Raw genomic sequence first — 25,004 nt, 5'->3', positions numbered from 1 at the left:
CTGTCAGACCCCTCAGGTCACCCAAATGTATTGTGTTCATCCAAACTCCAGGTCATATAGCAGCACTCCCCATCTGGTTTGCAGAATACACAATGTACTACGTAATTACGAGGGTCTTGGGGATAACAACATTTTGAACCTGGAATAACAATAGGACTTCGTCTTAGAGCCAAATGAGAAAGGTCATCGGTTTGTGTGCACGCGTGTATCCTTGTGTCCACGTTTATCATTATTTTCATCCCTACCAGCTTTTTAGCCATCTTCTTGAATTGACTTATAGCTATTCTCAGGACACAAAATCCTAACATCCTAACAGTACTAACTATTATTACTTTGAATGCATTAGCCAGCCCGAAGGGGATCCAGGAGAATAGATAAGAATGCCAAGTCGTGATCATGCTCTAATTCGTGCACCTCCTCTACCATTTTGGTTTAATGGCCTTTCTGAGGGTCCCTTTTTCCTCATTCTGAGCAGGCATGTAGGTACAGCAAGACGAGCCAATGTTTGCAGTACGCCACCCTCTATGGCTCTTATTAGTTCAAGGACATATCGGTTTTGAAGAGTCATGAGCCTTACTGCTCTCAGCTTTTCCTTTATAGCATTAAAGCCTTTCACTGTTGTATTAATTGCTTGGAGTAGCTCCCAGTGGGCTATCTGCAACCACTTGGCAGTTGCATCTGTTTGCACCCCAGGAAAAACAGAGGCAAAGAACATTTCTGTCCTGCTGAGCAGTCTATGCTCATATGCCTCTTCCATTTTTTCTGAGATATAATTGCTAATTCCCATTGCTCGTTTGATGTTTAGGGACCTTTTTGTTCTCATGAATGTATCCATTTTATGGAACTCTGCAATTTGATTCGAACACTCTCAGGGTTGGTATGCTTATCAGCACTATTGAACACAGCCCTCCCCAACTCAGTGACACCTTCATATATGCTCTGGACCCACAATCCCAATAGTGGTCCATCAATATGGCGGTGCATAGTTTCATGCCAGTCACATCAAAATTGTGTTTATACCCTTTGTTTTCTCCTACCTTCACTGGGCCAGTATTTCTGAAGCATAATGTGCCGTTTTTCACAGTAATTCTGGTTAGGGGGCCTGCTTCATTCTCCACCAATGGGAGAAGTATTTACTATTTGGCCCATTAATTGAGGCATTCATCATTCACATTTTGCACTACTTCTACTTACACTGACAGGAGTGCTTGCACTTTACACCCCATCATACCCTCAACCCATCCAGCTGAAGTGTATAACTGTCCATATATTATTAACTGGGGTCTCTCCCAGCATCCCGTTAGTCCTCCCATCTCTTTAACTACAACATTTGGGCATTGCAACATTTTTTGATCTACTGTTGCAGAGTCTCCTTTATTTGGGCCGTCTAAAACTTATTGTACTGTCTTATTTTCATCTTTGGGTCAGCCATCATAGCCTTTGTTTTCGTGTATTTATCTTCCTAGGGGAATGTGCTTTTAGACATCCATCGTAAGGGAGCCTATCTTCCCTCAAACTGTCCGCTAGTCGTGCAGAGTGCTAAATGGATTAGACAATGTGCATCAAGTGCAGGTACTACTGTGATTACAAATGTCCTGGAAGGACTCATAGAGTAGGTAATGAGAGAACAGATAAAGCAGCTCTCATCAGGTGTCCCTCTCCCTACCTTGGTCATGTGCCGATACCACATTTTATTAGTAATTTGGGCAGAGTCAGACATGCAGGCGTTTGTGTGTTGGAAATTGTCAGCATTTCTTTTTAATCTTCTCCTCTATCTAGTAGCAATAGAGAAAAGTTGGGTTGTTGCTTCATTCAACATGGGAATGGCGGGGTCATGTTAGTATACACTGGTTTAGCTACATTATAGAGGACCAATTATGGTAATGCCAGAAGGATAAAGAAATAGAGACAGCAGAAAGTAAAAAATGCAGCTACAATCATCGCTGCTGGTATGTTCACATGCTGTAAGGGGTCACGTCCATTATGCCGTCTGCGTGCCAGAAGCATATACTTGACAAAATTAAAAAGACCCCATTTTTTTTATACTTTCACCTCGATTTCCAAGCTGTTGGAACCTTACTAGAAAAACTGTCCAATTATAGCTTTGAGGATTTCTTCAAAGATTAACCTTGTTTTAGGGTCTACTAATAGAGCAATAAGCAGGACATTACTTGTCTTGAAAGCACGGTAGCTATCTACTATGAAGGAGAGAATTGCATACAGTAGTACTCTTCGAGGCAACATTGAGAATTTGTTTCTTTCTCTCAAAAGCATGTGTCTTGTTTTTTGACTATGCAGGTAAAAGTTCTTGGGGGAGACATTTCAGTCAAGCTGGTTATTTGTGTAAAAAAGGACAGGGCCAGTTCTGCCCTGTCGCCACATTGCAATGGTGGGGGACAATGAACATCCCCTCCATTTCCACAGATCCTACTCTTCTGGTTGCGTGCGTCCCTGCAATCCTATTATCTGTGTTATGGGCAAGGAATTAAAGCCTTCTTTCATTATCATGCTGTGCGCTCGCATGTGCTTATTAGGTGGTGTGTCAAATTCAGATATATCTGGAAAATGTGCTGCTTTTTTAGCCTCTGTGTCAGCAGCTTCATTGCAACAGTACATTAAATCTTCTCTAGTGTGGGATACACACTTCACTACAGCAATGGCCGATGGGAGCTGTAGTGTGTCTATGAGCCTGTCCAATAATGGCATGTGCTGTTTATGGAATACACTGTGATTTCCTCATCTTCATGCATTTCAAGAGCTACAATAGGCGCTACTAATTCTGCTACTTGTGCTGGAAAATGTAAAAGCAATCTTGCACTAGCCACTACATCAAAATGCCATTCTGTTTTAATTTTACCTCTGCGGTCCCAATGTGCCTTTCCCCTGGATTGTGGTCAATTGATGAGGAACAGTCAATGAATAGTACTCCCCCACACCCACCTCCCAGGGCATTTTCTGTGACATGGGGTATATTGTCATAATATTCAGTGCACTTGGTGATATCATGATCTCCTTCCTCCACTGGCTCCAACGTTGCTGGGTTCAGTACTCTGTACTGACTAGCTAGAAGATGAGCAGCTCTCATTAGACAAATGTTACGCTCACCTGGCTCCCACAGAGGCATTGATCGGAACTGGACAGCAGCAGTCTCCACCAATATGACGCGTAGGGCCGAGATGACGGACTGGACTGGCCCACCTAGCTTCGTTTGCTTGGCCCATAGGAATATTCTTCTGCAAATGGAGAAAGGGGATTAACCACCCGTGGAGTTGAGCGTAAATCCCCTCACCCCCGCTGTTCTCCCCACAGATCACCTTTGATGTCCCCTCTTATAGTCTCACCTGATGGTTTGAAAAGATGAGCTCTTCACCCTGCATTGAGCGCAGGGGCGCGTTGATAACCAGTTGCTTCACTGGCTCGAAGGAATTGGTGAGTTCCAGAGCAATATTGACTCCGAGATTCCCGGCAAGACGCCATAAGTATAAAGTTCGTAAGAGTTCAAATGCCTGACTTTCACTCTTGTCCGATTCCTTGTAGGTTGCAGCTTGACCCTAATGAAGAGTTCCTCGTGGCAACCGGTAGTATTCTGGTAAGGATTTGTATTTTCCAACACAGTTCAATAAAATGATGTCAATATGTAACCTGTTGCTTTCTCCCTTATTCAGGTGCTGAGAGAAAGTATGAAGTCTCGGGGAATAATACGTCCGGCGGTAAAATCAGGTAAGTCTATTGTTGTGAGGAGGGTTCCCCTTGTTAGTCCCTTTGTTTCACCTTGCTGTCCTTTTGTTTCCCCTTAGGGGCCGGGATTTGGCGAAGATGCAGTGTAAGCTGCGCCGACCCGTGAAGAGGAATAGTACCCCCGGTGGTAAAATCAGGTAAGTCTATGGGGGGGTAACTAATATTCCTCTGTGTATTCCCTTGGCTTACCTTGCTGTTCTTGTCTTCTCCTTAGGTGCCGGAGTGCGGCGGGAACATGCAGGAGGATGCAGTGGAATGTGAAGATGCTGCGAAGGCCGGTGAGTTCAGCGCGGCGCTGCAGCAGGCGAGGCGACGCGCATAAAATAACTTCTTTCTTCCAGCTCGAAGGCGCGATGGATCGGGAATTCAGGTAAGGATCAAAGGTATTGCTCTTGTTCTAACCTTTTCTCCTTCTTTCTCCCTTTTTCTAGGAGCTCCAAACTCGAGGCGGGCGTGGCAGAAGGCAGGATGCAGACTCGCAGGCACGGTGAGCGTTACGCTGCTGGGTGCAGAATAACGCGAAGCGTGTGCTGCACTTCGGGCGTGGTTTAAATAGCCTCCAAAGAAGTCCCAGGTAAGTATTCCTCCGAAGCCCCGCCCGAGTAATAATAGTCCCTAAGTAAAGTAGTCCCTTCCAAGCCTCTTTTGGCTTGGAGCTCTTGCAGCATGGTCTGCATCAGGTAAGTTTGCAGCATGGTCTGCATCAGGTAAGTTTGCAGCATGGTCTGCATCAGGTAAGTTTTAATCTATGAGCCTGGCGCCTATGGCGCCAGGACTGACTCTCCATATGAGCCTGGCGTCATAGGCGCCAGGACTGGACCCAAATAGCCCCTAGCAGGGGTTGTTGGGCTTGCTTAGGATAACTTGATGCCTGCTTCCGGGGTTGCTGGACTTGGTCTGGGTCCCCGGGGGTAGGCATCATGACAACAAAATAAGGAGAGCAATTGAGACTCAAAATAGCAGGAAGACACTGGGCCCAGATAAGGTCCCAGTTGAACTATTTAAATTAAATATCATGTTTTGGGCACCCTACATCTGTACATAGTTTATTGCTGTAAAACATTGTAAACCGATTCCGGAGTCTTGGCGAACAACCAAAATAATCCCCCTTTTTAAAGACGGTAACAGGGCTGAACCGAGTAACTACCGAACAATCTCTTCATTGGATTCTACAGGTAAAACCTATAAACTTGAAGAATGGGTAGAAGAGAAGGACATCATTGGGTGAGGGGGGGATAACTCAGGGGCAACGCAAGGAAGCAAGACAACGCAGTGGAACATAGGTTCGAATCCTGATCCCCTGCTTAGAAACCAATCTCTGGTATTTAGCACATTATAAAAAACAATTATAATTACCCCATAGCAGGTGTGGCGGGTTAGAAGGAGTCAGACACACTTAGGACATGTTAATGTTTAATTAATCAAATTATAGAAAAAAGGCCTATCTTTCCCTATTGCAAAAGGAAGTTTACCTGCCTAACTAAAATAACTAAAGGTTCTCATCTGTCGTCAGGAAGTCCAAAGCAAATGTCCTCAGTCCACACCTATCTCTACCTGGCCCTACCACTAATATGAACAACTTACAACTTGAAATCGCCCAAAAGAATGTCTCTCTTCTCATTGTTGTTTCCTTTTGTGCTTTACTCTGGCTTTCTTTAGTGATGTCTCTCTTGTCTCCTTGCAGTATCACTATACAAATGTTCCTGATTAGAACTACGTTTCTTATGATGGTCTTCTTTTACCCTCTCTTGGCTAATTATTCATGATCTCTTTTAGCTCCTCCCAAATACTCCTGGGTACCGAAGTCGCTTCAAAAGAAAGCTTTTTGCGGTTTTCATTGAGCCACTCTCTCACACTCTTGCTTTTGATTTTATTTCTCTGTGCCTCATCACGAGTTGGGCGGTAGCCCTTAAATGCGGCAGTAACGGTGTTACCACCTGGAACACCACTCCACCCAATCAAGACCCTGCAAAATTAGCGCCAGACCCAAAAGGGACCGGCGTTATTACAGTCAGCGTTCATACCGCCGACAATACATCGCATTTTCACAGACCTATCACAACCCCATTTCCAGCTGTATTATCGCCTGAAAACTGGCGATAATACAACTGGAATTACCCACAGCCTCCAGCTGGAGGTAAATGAACCTAGGTGCCAGGAATAAAGCCACAGGTGCATACTATGCACTTCAGAGCGCTACAAAAGACACACCCAGGTCCCAAGCACACTTTGCAACACCATGCTGCCATTCTCTGCTGGGAGCTTTGACATGCAGTACTACATGCTGCTCCTGGAGCTACAGATGCTGGACAACCAGGCAGGGCACAGGGAGCACAGGGGTGGGGGGTTGTATGAGAATGAGGAGGAGGAGAATGAACCAGCCCCAGCAAGGTATGCACCCATCCCCAGGGTCAGGCTATCACCCGGGGCCCTCAGTGACATCCACATAGTAACTGTGTACCGACTGGATCGGGTGACCATCACTGAGCTGCTTGCCACAATACAAAATGAGATTGGGAGCAGGATTACCCTCCGCACAGCGGTGCCCCCACGGTTCAAGTTGGTGGCAGTCCTGCAGTTCCTGGAGACGGGCACATTCCAGCACTCTGTGGCCATGATGCCTTGCATGGCCCAGTCGACATTCACTGCAGTCCTGGGCCAGGCGCTGGAGGCCCTGCAGCGCCATGTGAACCTGCACAGGGCACTGCCCACCACCCAGGCACAGGTGAATGACCTCAAGGCATGGTTCTATGCCATCGCACAAGTGCCCAACGTCATTGCAGCCATCAACTGCATCCATGTTGCATTGGTTTCGCCCCAGGGCCATGAGGCAGTCTTTCGGAACCCCAAGCACTACCATTCATTCAAATAGCAGATGACCTGTGGGCCTGACCTAAACATCAGCCACTGCTGTGCTCGCTACCCTGGATACATCCATGACTCCATAGTGCTATGCAACAACACACTGCCAGCCTACATGCAGAGGCGCAGGGGACAACGGACTTGGAAAGTGGATGAGTACAAACCCTAATAAAAATGCATGTTTAAGCTGAAGCAAACAAGCGGGGGGTATTGCCACAGGAAGCATTGCATGGCAAGAGGAGGCACCGTCAACACCTCTGCAGCACCTGCACCATTAACAGGTGGCATCCAAGAGTGCATGCACACGGCCACCACACCTGGACCCACGCATTGTGATGGACACACATTGCTACAAACACAACTACACATCAGACCACAATGACCAGAATGCACCTGGAATGTGCTGCAGTGCAGATCCACACTGCATCACCCAACAGCGAGTCCACCCAGGGCCCCAGATAGGAATCCGAAGTGAGAGGATACCACTCCCTATTCCCTAAAGTACTGTGTTAAATTAATACTGAGGAGTAAACATGTACATGAGCATCACAGAGAGAGTATCCCATTAGTGTATTAAACATGCATCAACTGTTAAACGAAATTGTTGGTGCAATGAACATTTACCATCATCCAGTGATATAGGCACATCAAAAAACAAATGCCTACTTCCCTTGATTAGGCAGTCATAACAGTAGCATCATCATATGGGACTCCATGCCCAACCATATCCAAGGAGCAGTGCAGCTGGAACCCGGCCCATAGGGCTCCCAGTGTTCCTTGCACGATAATGGAAGGAAATATTCCTACACCCTATTATATCTCCAAACTGTGAGTTCATGCCTATTCATAATGAGTACAAGTGGCCATGCACCCCCTTACCTGTAGTGCCGTGTCCAGCCGTGCCACAGCAACCATCCCACATGCAGTCAACTGTCAGCCGCCACAGGACAGCCACCTCAACAACACAGGGTGCATGTACAGGACAAATAGTGCATGGTATTAAATCGGAAGGATGGACACCCATCACACATTGCATGATCGCGCTGCTCACAGGAATGGCCACAGTGCGTTATGGCTGAATGTTCTGAATCTGCAGACCCACGCATGGTACAAATGCCTGATGTCGTCATCCCATCCCATGCAGGTGATTTAGGATACCCACAGCTCACCTGGCTGATGACCCCTCTGTGTGACCCTAGAACACCACCTGACCACGCCTACAACCATGGCCACAGCTGGACACGCATCTGCATTGAACCTGTTTTTGGACTTTTGAAGGCACGATTCAGGTGCTTGGATCGCAGTGGAGGGGTCCTCATATATGCCCCTGACAAAGGAGGCAAAATCGTCTTGGCATGTGAAATGCTGCACAACATCTGCCTCAGGTGGAATGTGCCCCTACCTCCGATGCAGACAGGCAACCCCCAAGAGGCTGATGATGACAAGAGAGAACCATGTGGCCGGAGTGAGGCTTGATGCACACAGGGATTGGAGGCTGGTCAAACAGTCCACTGATTGGCATTTATTTTTAGCACAGTGACTGGACAAAAATACAACCTGCACATTTTGAATAAAGAACACTAGTTCACAATCATGATTGTCCTTGCCTTTTGTCAGTTTTCAACAGGCTTCAATGTATGTGAAACTTAACCCATCCCCCCAGCCCCCTGACCACCAACTCCCCTGCACACAGTCCCCGTCCCCCACCACCAACTCCCCTGCACACAGTACCCCCTCCCCCCACGACCAACTCCCCTGCACACAGTACCCCCTCCCCCCACGACCAACTCCCCTGCACACAGCCCCCCATGTCACCCCACCACCAATTCCCCTGCACACAGCCCCCATCTCCCCCCACACAACCATGTGTCTGTGTGATGGCCCCTCGGGCCGACAGTGCACAGTCCAATCACTAGGTACGTGGCCGCTTCCAATCGGCACCAGATTCTGGAGAGCGCTGTAGTAGCCTGCTCTGTGACCTCCATTGTGGGGTTCCCTGTTGGGACTCCTCAATGGTGGTGGCGGAGGTAGATGGGATGGAGGCAGGGATTTGTATTTGCTGCCGGAGCAGGTTGTGGTTTCCTGCATTTGTTCTGCAAATGCAGAGAGCCCTCGCATAGCTCCCTTACCCTCTGCCCGAACCCTGTGAGGGATGCTGTACATGCCTCCACCACCATCCTTGTGCGGCATTGTCCCTGGCCATGGTCTTTGTAGCATCCCTTATGGCATGGCTGCTGGCCCTCACATGCCGATTGTGTCCTCTGGCAAGGCCCTAAATCCTCAGCAGACATGCCTCTATGACGTCAAGACGCACCATCACAGCAGCCACTGGACCAGTAGGGGTTGTTGGGGTGGGGCTGCGATGCCTGGGGGGGGCTGTTCTGCCTAGGGCAGCTGTCCTGCCTGGGGGGGGGCTGTACTGCCTGGTGGGGCTGTTGGGTTGTGAACTCGTGTTGGTGTGGTCCTGGAGGGTTAGGCTGTTGCTGTTGGTGTGCCCCTGGAGGGTTGGGCCGTTACTGTTGGCGTGGCCCTGGAGTGTTTGGCGCTTGGTGGTGGCGTGGCACTGCTGCGGTTTGGAGTGGTGGGATGGGTCTTCCCCCTTGGTGGGCCCTGTCGGCCCCCCCACAGCTCTGGCTCACAGGGGTGGCCTCGGTGCACTGGCACATGAGTGCTCCTGTGGGTATCTGTGGTGGCTCCCACACACTGCACCCAGGCACAATGCGCGGTTCATGGATATACACACTGGGGTATGGTGTGGTGGGCTGTTCACATTACATTTGGTATTGTGGCGGGTTCACTTACCTTCGGCCTCCTGCGTGGCAGCGCCTGCCTCCGCTCCTCTGACTCCCCCTATCCCTGCCATGTCAATGATGCTGCTGCACCGCTCCTCCCACGGCATGAGCTCTGGTGGTGGTAGTTGGGATCCTCCTCCGGTTGCCATGTTGTCAGTCCAGTGCTGGGCTAGGATGCCCCTCACCCAGACCCGCAGGGTGTTGTAGCGCTTTCTGCAGTCTTCCCCATTGCTGGGGACACAGCCAACTGCAGACACCTGATGTTGGCCCAGATGTTGCAGCACCTTGAGCTTGTTTTTTTTTGTTGGGCGCCATACAGCTCCTCATATGGGCTATCAACTCCTCCACAAGGACATTGAGCTCAGACTCGCTAAATTTAGGTTTACGGATCCAATCCTGGGCTGACTAGCCCCTTGTACGCTCTTTTGACATAATTCTGGTTCAGTTTCTCTGGATGGCTACCCGGGGCTCCGATCTTTGATGGATTGTGATCTCCAAAATGGCCACTGCATTGTTTCCCATTCCGGCGGCGATGGATTTTCTGCGCGCTATTACCACAATCTATTTCCATGCGGTGTTAACGCGCGATGCCGAGTGGCGCTAACACTATTTAGGCTGGGATTTCAGGCATTAGCATTATTTGTGTAGAGCAGTATTAGCGTTAATGCTGGGAATGTGTGCTAGTGTCCGCCGACTCATGATACAGTGGTCTATGCGCGACTTATCCTGATGTTAACGCAATAATGCTCGACGTTAATAATGTCCAGATAACTCCCAACTCGTGATGAGGCCCACTGACTTTCTGTAGTTGCGTTGCAGCCTTTTGTGGGTTTTCTATGACTTTATCCAGATTAGGAATCCCTCTCTCCTGGATTCTCTCTGCTGGATTATTCCTCTTAATATTCAACTAACTCGACAGCCTTAATTTACAACACTTTTTCTCCATCTGGAAGCATGTGAGCTGCATCGCCGCTGAAGACCCTCCCGGGCCTTCTTTACTTAATTTTTGCCTCGTTTCAGCCCCCAGCCCTGCGTTGCACCCTCTCCTCCCACGCTCCCTCCCAGACATCCACTTCTATGTTTAAGTTCCCTCCCGCCTCCCAGCCCGCCCACCGTCCCTGATTGGGCTTCCCTCTGCTGCCCTGCTGGCCTTACAACGTGCGGTGGCTTAGTGCCTGCTTCTTCTCCATCTGGAAGCAGGTGAGCTACATCGTCGCTGAAGACCCTCCTGGGCCTTCTTTATTTAATTTTTGCCTCGTTTGAGCCCCCAACCCCACGTTGCACCCTCTCCTCCAACACTCCCTCCCGGACATCCACTTCCCTGTTTAGGTTCCCTCCCGCCTCCCAGCTGCCCACCTTCCCTGATTGGCCGGACCCTGGTCTTAACCGACCTTCCTAGGGCAGCCCTTCTGGCATAGGACCCCTAGGCAAAGGGCAGTTCCCACAGAGACGGCTCCCTATCATGTCTGCAGGCGTCAGCAGAGGAAGCCAGTGGCCAGCCATCAACCAGCAGCGACTAATAAGGTAGGAGTGGCCCGGGTAACGAATAGAGCCCTCACTCTACCCTGAATACCCTTGCCACATAGCAACCTTACCTACACTTGATTAATACTGTGATTATTATCCTGTGCCACGCTGGAATATCGCTGTGACATTTGTGAAAGTATTTAAATTGCATTGTGAAACCTAGGCCTTTTTTCCCACTATACAGGACTCTACACTTAGGTGTGCTTTTTTCCAGTATTTAAACCTTTTGAAAGTAGTGCTGTTTTCTGGTCTTGCCTCTTAGCAAAGCATTCCTCTAGAAAATTATTTTATTGTTGTCTGAGGTCCTGTCGTTGTGTCCAATTGTCTACCTGTCTCGTCTTTCTTTGGTCTCGTCTGCTTCGCCCTTCCCTGTGTTCTTCTGTAGTGTTCCTCCCTCCCCCACCATCCTCTACCATCCCCTTCCACTGCTCTGCTCTCCCTACCTACTCTATGGTGCTCTCTCTCCTATCTTTTCTAACTGCTTCTCTATCGACTATCCTGCTCTCCTCACTAAATCTGGTAGGCAGAAGTTTAAAAAGGACATCCTGGTCTCCAACCCAGGCCTCCCTATCGCTGATACCTATACCAGTGCCTCCTCCAGGCAAACGCTCACTGAAATCCTCTTTGTCGTTCCCTCGCCTGACCTATGGACTCTCCATATGGTCTCTGCTTTACCTTTCCCTTCTTCTCCCATTAATGTGGCACCCGCTGGGAGGCCCTCCTGGCCTCCTTCCACTTCTTTAAGATAATCATTAATGTTTCCCTGAATGGTACCGTCTAGGCCAAGGCCCTCAGGTCAACCTTCTCCTCTTTGATACACGCTTCCCGCGCCTCATCAATTTCCTTTCTTCTCTTGCTGTCCCCTCTCCCCCACCACAGCTTCCTTACATCCCCCTGCTTTCTCTTCCTTGACTACCTTGCCCTCTCCTCCTTCCTCTTCTGCACCCCCTCTGGCTTCTTCTACACCTCCGCAGGGCATACCTCTGATTTGCACCCCTCCCTGGAAGTCTTTCTAGGACGGCAACCTTCTCCATATTGCCACTCTAAACTCTAGCTCAGCTGTCAAACACTCCTCTGACATCTGCCGCCTCCTTGAAGAATTTGACCTCAATGCCCTCGGTCTCACTGAGACATGGTCCACGGCCAGCTCTGTCAGGAGCTTTGACACTCTCCTCCCTGACAGCTACAAGATCCTTTACATGGCCAGGTCCAATCGTTCTGGAGGGGGTGTAGCCCTGATCTTCCCTGAATTGATTCCTGCCTCTGTCATTCCTATGCAGGCCTACACTCCTCTTTCGAATGCCTTGTTTGTAGGATCTCTCTCTCTCCTAGCCATTCCCTTACTGTGGCTACCATCTATCGGCCACCTGGTCAGATATCCTCCTTCCTCTCTGAGTGGGTGGACCTCTCCTTTTCCCCCCTGGTCTCGACCACTCAACTCCTCCTTCTTGGAGACTTTAATATCCACCTGGATGCTTCCTGCCCTTCCTCTGGAATTTGTTGTGACCTCTGTGACTCTCTCTCACTCTCTATCCTCCCCGACTCACTCTGTAGGGCACACTCTGGATGTTCTGATCTCTAAAGTCCTTCCCCTTTCTATCGCTCTCACCACTCCTCTCTCCTGTAGTGATCACTTTCTCCTTTCCTCCCAGCTCACTCTCTCCACCCCTCAGGCCAAGCCAACTCCAGCACTGACACCTACCTTCTAGGTTATCTGACCCATGAAGTGTGTGTCAGTTGAGGCTTTTGCCGCCACTTTCTCACCCCCCCTCCCTCTTCGGCTCACTCACATCCTGACACAGCCTTTTCTATGCTCCACTCTACTATATCTGATACTCTTGATGTTCTTGCCCCTGTCATGAGGATCCGCTTGAAGCCCAACGCTAAGTGCAACTCCTAGTACGACTCAGACCTCGTCACCCTTACACGCAAGTGTAGGGTGGCTGAGAGGAAATGGCGTGCTTCCTGTACATCCCCTGACAAACTGGACTGTCGCCTGCTCCAAAGGCAATACCGGCTCTTTGTCTGCACCAAGAAGAGAGCCCTCATCCAAGCCTGCCTCTCTGTGGCACCCAAACTCTTTAAAATCTCCAAGGAGCTTCCCAATCCTGCTGCAGTCTCTACCTCTCCTGTCCCCTCCCAGGCCCTCTGCACGGCCCTGTTTTCTTATTTCATCTCTAAAATTCAGGACATCTTGTCCTCTCTCTCTTCCTCTCCTCCTCCCTCTACTCCCCTCTCTTCCTCTGGCCCTACTTTGACCACTTCTCCTCCCTCCTTCTCTGCCTTTCCCCTGTTCTCCACAGACGAGGTTTCCAGATAAGGCTGATCTATTAAAGTCTCGTCAAAACAGGTTCTCCCCTGTTCCTCTTAAACCATCAAAGCTCCTGCTTTGGCTGACTCCTGCAACCACTCCTTTGCCACTGTGTCTCCCCCCCCCCCTGAAGTACTCCCTTGTGCACCCTCTTCTTAAGAAACCCTCAGCCGACCCCTCCTGCCCGGCTAACTATCGCCCGATCTCCATATTACTGCACCGCACAACTATGAGTTTGGAGGTAAGGTGGAAAAAACACCTCAAGCAAGAAGCTGGAGTTAATTTGCCTGCCTTACTGTCCAAAAACAGCCAAATCAGTGGTATTACCGTCAGTGGAATTACCGCCAGTGCTAATACTGCCGAAATACCACCAAACGTGTAATGAGGCTCACTGGATTTAGTCTATAACCTAAATAGACAAACTGCTTACATTCCTATATTTGTGTTCCTTTCAGCGGAAGGTCTACTTTTTTTACTGTTATTTTTTAGGGCGGCATACAACTAATTTACTTTTTGCCCCATTCATCTCCATTCCTTTTTTTTCGCCAGAATTGGAAAACAGTGCTAACTGAATCTTCAAGCCAATAAGTGTTGTGGAAATTAAGACAGCATCATCTGCATATAATACCATGCTTACGTTTTCCCATTTAAAGTTGGTGCATCTGCGTGTAACATCCTGACTTCAGTTGCCAGGTCATTAATAAAGAGACAAAAAGTGTTGGTGCAATATGCGGCCTTGTAGGGTGCCCCTTTTAATAGTGTTGGAATCTGTGGTTTCCCCCATTCTAATTAATTCTCACTCTAGCCTTGCGACGAGGAAAAGGAGGGGGAACAGCGGGAATACAAAGACAATGATCTTACTAGGCCAGGTGACATTGGGATCGCGCAAGTGCAGGGCAAGGGGGAAAAGGTAAGAGCGGGGGGAGGGGGCAGTGCAATACATAGAATCAACAGAAAGGAATAAATAAAATAAATAAGTAAAACAATAGGTAAGAGTGTGGCTAGCTAATGGCAGGTGCCGGAGTAAGTGCAGACATCAATTGTCAAGAGCTGGTGGGGACTGTAGGGATATGGAAAAAGCCTCCAAGTGCAGGTGCTGCCCGGGAGGCAGTGCAGGTGTGCAGCTGGTGGAGGAAGGGACCTGGCCCTGAGATCAGAGGTGGCCAGGTGACCAGTGCCGTTTCAGTCAGGAGTTCAGCAGGGGAGAGGAGGAGAGAAAGCAGAAGCAAAGAGGAAGGTCTTGAGGTGCTTGAGGTTGGAAGCGGATGAGCAAAGAGCTCGAGAAGGAAGATATTTAGGTAGAGAGAGTTAGAGGTATTTAGGCCCCAGGCCCCAGAAGGCCTTGTGGACAATGCAGAGGGTTTTGAACTTAATCCTCGCAGCCACTGGGAGCCAGTGTAGAGATTTCAGTCCTGGAGAGATACGGTCCCTGGGCTTGAGGCCAAGGACAAGTCTCGCAGTTCTGTTCTGGATGAGTTGCAGAGGGCGGAGAGTGGAGGCAGGCAGATTAAGATAGAGACTGTTACAGTAGTCCAGCTTCGAGAGAACCAGGGCTCAGGAGACAGTGAGCTTCTGGGGGAAGGAGAGGAAGGGAAGAATACCTCTAAGGAGGTGCAGCTGGTAGTTTGACTTCTTAGAGACGTCAGATATATGAGGAGAGAAGGAGAGTGTGGAGTCAAAGATGACCCCAAGGTTTTTTGCCTTGCAGGTAGGAGCAGGAAGAGGCCCAAGAGAGGCTGGCCAGAGAGCTGCAGGGAAGGAGGGAGTGGGTGTGCCGATGAGAAGAATCTCAGTCTTACTAGCATTAAGGCGGAGGTCGTTGGCAGCACACCATTCCTGGATAGCAGACAGTCAGTCAGAGATGAGGGCAGGAGAGGAGGAGGCCGAGGGTAGCCTGAAAATGAGCTGGGTATCGTCCGCATAGCACTGAAAGTTGGGGCAGAGGGCGGCGATGCGATGGGCAAGAAGTGCCAGATACTGGTTAAAAAGCCAGGGAGAGAGATTAGATCCCTGGGGAACACCACAGGTGGAGAAAAAGATGTCAGAGAGGAAGGACCCAAGTTGGACCTGGGAGGGTCGATTGGAAAGGAAAGAGGTCAGTCACGCCAGAGCCTGACCAGTGATACCCAGGTTATCGCGGAGACGGTTGAGCAGGATGGCATGGTTGACAGTGTCAAAGGCAGAAGAGAGATCGAGCAGAATGAGAACACACGGAGTGTTGGAGTCGAGGTTCAAGAGCAGGTCATCACGGATGTTCAGGAGAGCAGTTTCCGTGCTTCTGGCCGCTCTGAAGCCGGATTGGTGGTCATGAAGACTACCAACAGCTTCAGCATGGAGGTTAAGCTGGGAGATGGCCAGTTTCTCCAGGAGCTTGCCCAGGAAGGGAGTGATGGAGATTGGGCGATAGTTAGCCGGGCAGGAGGGGTCGGCAGAGGGTTTCTTAAGAAGAGGGTGCACAAGGGAGTGCTTGAGGGGGGATGGGAAGACTCCAGAGGTGAAGGAGAGGTTGCAAAAGTCAGCCAGGGCAGGAGCCAGGGAGTCGATGTGGTCCTTGATAGTTTTGGAGGAACAGGGGTGAACCTGTTTAGACGAGACTTTCATAGATCGGACTTGTCTGGAAACTTCGTCAACAGAGAAAAGGGGAAAGGCAGAGAAGGAGGGAGGAGGGGTGGCTGCAGAAGGGCCGGAGGAAGAGCAGGGAAGCGAGGGAGGGAGGTGATAGGAGGAGAGTGAGGACAGGATGTCCTGAGTTTTAGAGATGAAGTGAGAGGCCAGTGCAGTACAGAGGGCCTGGGAGGGGACAGGAGAGGTAGAGACTGCAGCAGGGGTGGCAAGCTCCTTGCAGATTTTAAAGAGTTCGGCCGAATTGTTAGATGCCGCAGAGATGCGGGCTTGGATAAGGGCTCTCTTCTTGGTGAGAACGGAGAGACGGTATTGCCTTTGGAGCAGGCGGCAGGCCAGTTTGTCAGAGGATGAACAAGAAGCACGCCATTTCCTCTCTGCCACCCTGCACTTGCGTTTTAGGGTGACGAGATCCGAATCATACCAGCAGTTACATTTGGCTTTGGGCTTCAGGCGGATTCTCATGACAGGGGCAAGGATATCAAGAGTATCAGAAATAGCAGAGTGGAGCAAGGAGAGGGCTGTGTCAGGGTGGGAGTCAGCCAAAGGAGGAGGGGGGGGGGAGAAGGTGGCAGCGAAAGCCTCAACTGACACGCGCTTCATGGGTCGGATGACCGAGAAGGTGGGTGGCAATGATGAGGGTGGCTTGGCCTGTGGGGTAGGGAGGGTGAGGTGGGAGGATAGGAGAAAGTGATCAGTCCAGGAGAAAGGAGTGGAGATAGGGACTGAGAGGGGAAGGTCAGAAGAGATCAGAGCATCAAGAGTGTGCCCTGCAGAATGAGTAGGCCCAGATGGGAGAATAGAGTGTGAGAGAGAGTCGCAGAGATCACGAAAGAGTCTAGTGGGGGGACAGGAGGCATCTAGGTGGATGTTGAAGTCACCAAGAAGGAGGAGTTGAGTGGTAGTGGACAGGAGTGAGGAGGAGAGGTCAGCCCACTCGGAGAGGAAGGAGGAAATTTGACCAGGTGGCCGATAGATAGTAGCCACGGTAAGGGAATGGCTAGGAGAGAGAGAGAGTCGGCAGACAAGACATTCAAAAGAGGAGTAGGTCTGCGTAGGAGTGACAGTGGCAGGAATCCACTCAGGGAAGATAAGGGCAACACCCCCCCTGCACGGTTGGGCCTGGGCACGGAGAGGATCTTGTAACCGTCAGGTAGGAGTGTGTCAAAGCTGGTGACAGAGCTGGCTGTGAACCATGTCTCAGTGAGACCGAGGACGTCAAGGTCCAGTTCCTCAAGAAGGTGACAGATATCAGAGGAATGCTTGATGGCAGAGCGAGAGTTAAGAGTGGCAATGTGGAGAAGGTTGCCATCCTTGAAGGACTTCCGGGGAGGGGTACAGATCAGAGGTACGCCCTGCGGAGGCGTAGAAGAAGGAGGTGAAGAAGGAGCAAGAGAGGGGGCAGGGAGGGAGGGTAGAGGCAAGGTAGCCGAGGACAGAGGAGGGGGGACAGCAGGAGAGGAGAGGAAGTTGATGAGGCGAGGGAAGCGTCTATCAAAGAGGTGAAGGTTGGCCTGAGGGCCTTGGACCAAGCCGGTCCCATTAGCGTAGACATTAATGATGGCCTTAGAAGAGTGGAAGGGGGCCAAGAGGACATCCCAGCGGGTGCCACCATTAATGTGAGAAGAGGAAAAAGGAGAGAGCACAGAGACCATATGAAGGGTCCATAGGTCAGGCGAAGGCACAAAAAAGAGGATGTCAGTGAGAGTTTCCTTAGAGCAGGCACTAGTGTAGGTGTCAGCGATAGGGAGGCCTGGGTTGGAGACCAGGATGTCCTTTTTAAACTTTTTCCTACCGGATTTAGTGAGGAGAGCAGGATAGTCAATAGAGAAGCAGTTAGAGAAGATAGGCGAGATAGAGAGCACCATAGAGTAGGAGGGAGTGGGGGGGGGAGACAGACGATGTGAGAGCCTGCAGACAGGAAGAGAGCGGCAAGCACAAGTTTACCACATTTAAGTACAGCAACAGTAATGCGTTTTAGGTACACAGTGGAGAGTCCACCTAAGTTTGAGAATCCTGCGAGGGGAGAAAAACCCTAGTTTACCACATTTAAGAACAGCAACAGTAATGCGTTTTAGGTACACAGTGGAGAGTCCACCTAAGTTTGAGAATCCTGCGAGGGGAGAAAAACCCTAGTTTACCACATTTAAGAACAGCAACAGTAATGCGTTTTAGGTACACAGTGGAGAGTCCACCTAAGTTTGAGAATCCTGCGAGGGGAGAAAAACCCTAGTTTACCGCAACTGTGGAACACAGTGAGGTGAAGACACCATGAATCATACCTGCAATATCACTGGCAAGAGAATACTGTCTGGTTCTAATGCCGTTTGCGCATACTACATATGTGCTGTATTTGGAATAAAACAATTATTATATTGCAAAATATGTACATTGATTGAAGTTATGTTTTTGTATAATTTTAGGTCGTATAACACCTCAAACCTAATGGAAGACTTGAAGATTTTGTATAGGACAGCAGGACAGCAAGGCAAAGGCATCAGTTTCATTTTTACTGATAATGAGATCAAAGATGAATCGTTCTTGGAATACATGAACAATGTGTTGTCATCCGGAGAGGTAACTTTTCTTTTCTCTGATTGCATGTGTTGAACAGTAGTCTATGTACTCTCCCCTCTTCACCAGTTGGTTGACACAGTACCTTTTTTTAACTGTAGCTACTTCTATTTATACATAAAAATGTATCAACTTTATACACACATTGTCATCTCTTCTGAAGAGGAATTAATGCTAGAATGTTTTTCAAAATCACCTTTTATATGAAGCACACATTCCATCTGTAAGGTTAATTTGTATTTTGCCAGTTTCTACATTTTATTACAAACTTTCTGTGATTGTTACATGGTCCCTTTGGCTAAGCAACAAGTTCCAGCATGCTATGTGTCTCCTTTTATTCCCTTTCTCAATGTGCTCAAAGAACCCTCTCGCAATGCCAGCGCAATCAAATCTGGAAGCCCTCCCTGCAAAACGTTAATGCTGTTGCAACAAAAGCTTGCAGGGTGGCCCACATCCACAAGTGCTGGCAGGTACTGAACAGGCATGTCTGTACAGTGGTCAACAAGCACTGTAGGGAGTGCCTGGCCACAGGAGGTGGCGCATCATCACCATACCTGGACCTGCGTTAATGGGCAGCGCAGTGGCTGACCATTATTGATATCAATGGCCTTGAGAGAACTAGAGGAGTCGACAGTGGGGCTGAAGGTGAGTCCAATGCATGCTTGAGAGAGACACAATCATCAAAAATATCATGGGTGAAGTGGCTGTGGCCAAGACCTAGACATTATTCAACAAATGTGCACAAACTCCCACGGCCACTCCCAACCCTCTGTGACGATCAGGCCATGTTACAGTGACAAATTATGTACCCACAAGACATGTTCTTGCCGCTAATCTGCAAGTGCCTCTACGCACATACCTCTAATTCCTACATGCTGTGACGAATCTGGGAAATAAGTCCCTTCTTCCGTGAGCCCACTAAGTAAAACGCTCCCTAGGGGTTTGAAAAAGCACATATCCCAGGGAGTGACTCCCTCCCCATGGGACAAGGGGCCTCATTACGAGGTAGGAGGTAGCCATGGTGCTATTAGCACCATGGCTACCTCCTTACCGCATTCCGGGTCCGGGTTCTCGAAATAGGGACTTACCGGGTCATTCCAACCTTGGAGGACCCGGTAAGTCCCCATTCTGAGAACCATTCCCCATTCCCATTTGAGCCCCCATAGGGCTCAATGGGAATGGGGATGGATCTAATAACGGGCCCGCCCTGGTCCCTTAGCGGCTCCCGCGAAGGGACCTCGGAATACGGAGGTAAGGGGTTACCGGCATCCTTACCGGTGCCGGTAACCCCTTACCTCCAACCTCGTAATGAGGCCAAAGAACTCCCATTCCTTTGTGGAACTCCCTATAATGTAAACTGTTATATCTTTGAAGGGTAGTGAATGATCAGAGGATGAGGAATATGGTATTTGAAATGTAGGACAGGGGGTTCCAGGAGAAGACATTGGCCAAAGAAGGAGGAAGGGCCTGGCTGTCTGGGGGCTGCACAAACCTAAACTTCCATGTTGGATCATACCATAATGGTGTCAGGTGACCTAATTTGGTTGGCGATGAACTGAGAAGGGGAAGCCAGCCCCCGGCAGAGTGGAGCCAGCAGAGGGTCCAATGCTTGCTAGCGGATCGTTTCCAAAGAATTCCTGACAGTGTTCGGCAGGAGGCGGCGGCGGTAATGCTGCAATAACAAAGTCCTTGCTGTGAGGGATAAAAGGAGACAGGATGAATTATGGGGCAGGCCGTTAGGCCATTTAGCAGCCGCATACGTTGGTTGCTATGGATGCCTTGGTGGTGATGCACGGACGCCATTCAGCAACCGTATCAGTTTGTTGCTACGGATGCCCTAGTGATGGCACAAGTGGTGAATGTGTAGTGGTTCATTCTTCTAAAGGACTGCTTGGATCACTAAGGATGCTCAACCGAGAGGTTGTCGAGCGTAAACAGCAGATGCTGTATGCTTTTGTGGACATCAGAAGTAAGTGACGTATTGGAAGCTCAAGTGACACATGAAGGGAAGTGCAATTTTATTTTGACTATAAGGATAAACAAAAAGGAAATTTCCTTCAAAAGTAAGAGGGAGGCCTATTTCAGATAAATCTCTCCAGCGTGGGTGACGGAGTTGTAAGATGGCCTTGCAGAGTGTTCCTGGCCCACCCATATTTTTGGGATCACCTGGACTGACCAAAATAAAGTGGCACCAGAGGAAGCAAGGGTTCCTACACTACAAGAGTTCAGCATGTGGGAGCAGATTTGCAGTCAACCACATTGTGTCATTTTTGATTCATTTCTTGGGGTACAAAGGCCAGAGAATGTTTGAAACATTAACGAATGTGTCAGACTCAGTGACCTCAGATATATTTATTGAGTTACAAATTGCTCTATTGAAGTGGGATGCATATTTAAACCCCAAGACTAGCACCTTCCTAGAATGATACAATTTTGAAGTGTGTTATCAAGAAGCAAATAAAAGTGTAGAGCAGTATGTTACAGCACTTCGTCATTTGTCTTTAACATGTCATTTTGGGAACTCATTTGACGAACATATAAGGGATCAATTTATGATCCGTTGCAGCAACAACAAAATACCGGAAGAAGTGTGGCTGGAAGATGACCCGAACATTAGATGAAGTGATAGACATTGTAAAAAGGGTAGAGCACTCCATGGAGTGTGAAGCACACATTTTGAAAAAGGACGAGAGAGAAGTAGCTATAGAGGTGCTCAAGATTGGTGTTGATGATAAGATCACATAGAAGAGTCAAAGGGGGCAATGCAAAAGAATGATTTCAGGAGAATATAAATCTGGTCAGAAGGGGACGAGAAATGGGGTGACTGAAGAGCAACTATGTTTCAGGTATGGGTATAAGAGTCATTTGGAGGGGCTCCAATGTGTCCAGGTCGGAAAGGGAATTGCTCAAAATTTAAGAGGTGCAGTCATTTTGCGAGTTGCTGCAAAAACTACCTAGGAAATTAGGGAATGCCCAAGAAAGATGTGATGTGCGTGAGTGGTGAGGGGTAAGAGTAGTCAGAAGTTGACATGGATGAGCACATTGACAGGATCACTGTGAAGGCGCAGAAGAGGACTGTGAGAGCCTGGTAGTAGAAATCTTAGTGAATGGGAGGAGCGTGAAAATGATGGTATATTCTGGCGTAAAGGTGTCATTGATGTGCGAGAGGTGTATGAAATGTAGTCTATGGGAAGGTGAAGGATCTAATGACACTAGACATAAAGCCTGGTGGTTACAATATGGGTAAGATAGACTTGTTAGGGTACTTATGAACATATTGGAATTTGAGCAATGGAAAGAAGAAGGCAAGGTATACGTTACCAAGATAGGTGCGACATTGCTGGGATGGCGTGAACAAAAGAAATTGTGCATACGGTTGGATACCAACACAGATGACCAGGATTTGCATGTGGGAGAGAATGGTATTATGATAGACGTGGATAAAGACGTGACTGTGTTTGTGAATGGTGTGCGAAAGGTTAAAGGGATGATGCACCAGATTGTATTGAAGGAAGGGAGTGTGCCAGTTGTGTCAAGGTTGCAACCTTTTCCATTGGTTTTGCATGAAGGTGTGAAAGAGGAATGAAATGCTCTGTGTGACATGGGCATCATAGAGAGAGCTCGGACCAGGGAATGGGTATCCCCATTAGTGGTCGTTTAGGAGCAGAGTGGGGAACTATGGCTATGCGCAAACTTGAGGGCATTGAATAGGTGTGTGTTGGTCGAGAGCCACCCCTTACTGAATATGCCAGAAATGTTGTCCATGATTGTATTGTTTTTTTAAACTTTATTTATAAGACGGTCAAAACAAAGAGCACAGTACATATTATTATCAGCATATTCAAGTACATGGTATAGACATCTCTAGGAGAGATTAAGTACTATCACATTGCAGTAATGCTATCAAGCTTCAGGTGAGGATACATGGTCTAATTTGCTGAGAAAAGTTCTAAATGGTGACCATATGTCTTTGGGTCGGCATGTGTGGGAGACAGTTTGAATAACACCTTCTTCACATTCATTTACATGTATCATATCCTTAAGCCAGCAGTTCAGGGTAGGTGCAGATTAGGATTTCCAGCATTGAAGGATGTTTCTTTTAGCCAGTGCACACACTATATTGAACAACCTGCATGTTTTGATGGGGGCCTTCCCTATATCGCCAAGAGGATACTTGATAGGGGCAAGCGCCAGGGGGATTTCCAATATGTCATGTATAGTATTTGCTGCTGCATTCCAGAATTCTAGTATCCGCAGGCATTACCAGTACATATGGAAAGAGTCTGCATTTTCAGCAGGGCATTTAGGGCAACCAAGCGATACTTCGAATGAGAATTTAGCCACTCTCATAGGAGTATAATGCAAGTGGTTCAGAATCTTGAATTGGATTAATCTCAGATTTGCAATAATTGACACAGATTTAGTAAAATGGCAACGTTTGGCTCATTGCGCCTCATCAATAGACAACACTAAGTCCCGTTCCCATATAGATTTCATGGAGTTGCGAGAAGTGGTATGCGTTTGTATCAGTTTGTACGATTTGGAGGTTCAACAGCTGACCCCCTTAGGTGACATGACGGCCAGGATAAATGGATGTGTTGTCGGTTCATCTGGGAAGGAGGGCCATTTATGCCGAAATGCAGCTTGCATCCTATGATATTGGAGAACCATAAAGGGTCCATGACCCAGTTTGGACAAGAAGTCAGTAAGTGTTACAAACTTACCATCCGAAAACATGTCTCCCAGGGTTAATTGATCTTGGGACTCCCAAGACATCTTAATAGAAAGATCATAGGCCACAGATATCCCAGGAAATAACCACAAGGGAGCAGCACTACTGTAAGGGGGAATCAATGCCAAGCCTCATGAATATTCTAGACCATGCATTTATTGTAGTTCTAATTGGATGATCGAAAGAGCATGAGTCCACGTAGCGTTCGGTAAATAGTACTGAGCGGAGATCAGTAAGGGAGGCAGCATACTTCTCCACACGGAGATGAGCGAAATCATAATAGTCAGAAAACCAATATCCAGCGTATTTGGCTTGAGCAGCCAAATAGTAAAGCTCAAAGTCCGGTGCTCAGAGGCCACCACTGTCGTACTGTTCACACATCTTCACCCAGTTCATTCTTACCGCCCCATTGTTCCAGACGAATGAGGAGATCATAGACTGTAGTTTGGAGAAGAAGGCCCTGACGGGCCATGTAGGTAGATTTCTGAACAGGTACAATACATTTGGTAGAATAATAATTTTTAACAATGATATCTGCCCATATATTTAAATTGGGAGATTATTCCAAATTTTGAATTTGGTTTCCAGCTGCTGCAGATATGGGTCATAATTAGTGGCATACAGTAATTGGCGGACAATGGATACAGCAACCCCTAGATAGCGAATAGATGTAGGGTACCAGTGGAAGCCCAACAAGTTACTAGGTTGTATTGTGCCGGGTGTGAGTGAATACAGTTCGGAGTTTGAATTATTTATCCTGTAACCAGAATATACAGAACATTCATGTACATCTCTCATAATAGAGGCTAGATTAACCTTGGGATCACAAACATATGACAAGGAGTCATTGGCATACAAATAAATTAATTGGGGAGGGCTGTTAATCCTAATCCCTTTGTTTCCCTGTTTTGTTTGAATAAGTGCAGCTAGATGTTCAATTGTGAGTGCAAATAATAAGGGGGAAAGGGTGCAACCCTGTCGTGTACCTCTGCATAAAGGGAACTTAGTTGAGAATGTATGATTTATCTGGACCATGGCAATAGGATCGGTGTAGAGAAGTTTACTGTAGTTCAAAAAGTATGGACCAAACCCAAGATGCGTAAGGACAGCAAAGATAGATTGCCACGAGACTGAGTCGAAAACTTTTTAAGCATCCAATGACGCTGCAACAGCTCTGGTCTAGTTGAGCAATAATCCAGAACAGTCTACGTAGATTCAGGGAAGAAGATCTAGTGGGTATGACTCCCGATTGATTGGAATGTACCATAGGGGTCAAGAAGGGTAATCAGCGATTTGCAATGACTTTAGCAAATATTTTTGCATCCAAATTCATTAAGAGAGCATGACGGATAGTGCGAAGGGATCCATGAGCTTTAGTTATAATCTGACCACGTAGCCAGTCTTTAAAGGTGTCTCATTATAGAGTGAGATCCCACAGTACACTCATTGCGTTCAAGGAAATCAGTCAACTCCATATGGAATGCGTCTGCCGCCATGGTGTCATGCAAAAAGGCCGGGGGCTTTCTCCACAGAGAGGCATTTCCGTTGAATTGTATTGGTTCATTACCCAAGAGTACAGGAGAGTGAGCAGAGATTGTGCGGGGAAAGATGGAACATTCAGTAGTGAACGGGACCCAGTCTGGTGTTACTTACCAAAAAGTCAATGTGTGATCCTGGGTTGTGGACAGAGGAATGGAAAGTAAATTCCTCTCTCCCGCGATATATCTACTAGACGTAGGTATTTCATGGATTGCAGTATAGTGTGAGCCAATCTGGTTAGGGCACAGGGATCTTTGGATGTTCTATCAATTACAGGGTCCAGGATAGTAGTAAAACCCACACCCCA

At 48.2% G+C, this 25,004-nt stretch overlaps 1 protein-coding gene across 1 annotated transcript in view; it reads left to right on the top strand.

Annotated features, from left to right (window-relative positions):
* The window catches only part of DNAH5 (dynein axonemal heavy chain 5), a 4,235,244-nt gene that overhangs the window by 2,869,217 nt on the left and 1,341,023 nt on the right, over nt 1–25,004 (top strand). Inside the window, exon 54 of the mRNA XM_069613779.1 lies at nt 18,276–18,429. Within this exon, the coding sequence (XP_069469880.1) occupies nt 18,276–18,429 (154 nt within the window). The remainder of the gene's footprint in view (nt 1–18,275; nt 18,430–25,004) is intronic.

This window comes from Ambystoma mexicanum, chromosome 5p, assembly GCF_040938575.1.
Source record: "Ambystoma mexicanum isolate Mex_15411 chromosome 5p, UKY_AmexF1_1, whole genome shotgun sequence".
Taxonomy (NCBI): domain Eukaryota; kingdom Metazoa; phylum Chordata; class Amphibia; order Caudata; family Ambystomatidae; genus Ambystoma; species Ambystoma mexicanum.
The sequence above is the reverse complement of the archived record's forward strand: the minus strand, read 5'-3'. Positions and strand labels throughout refer to the sequence as shown.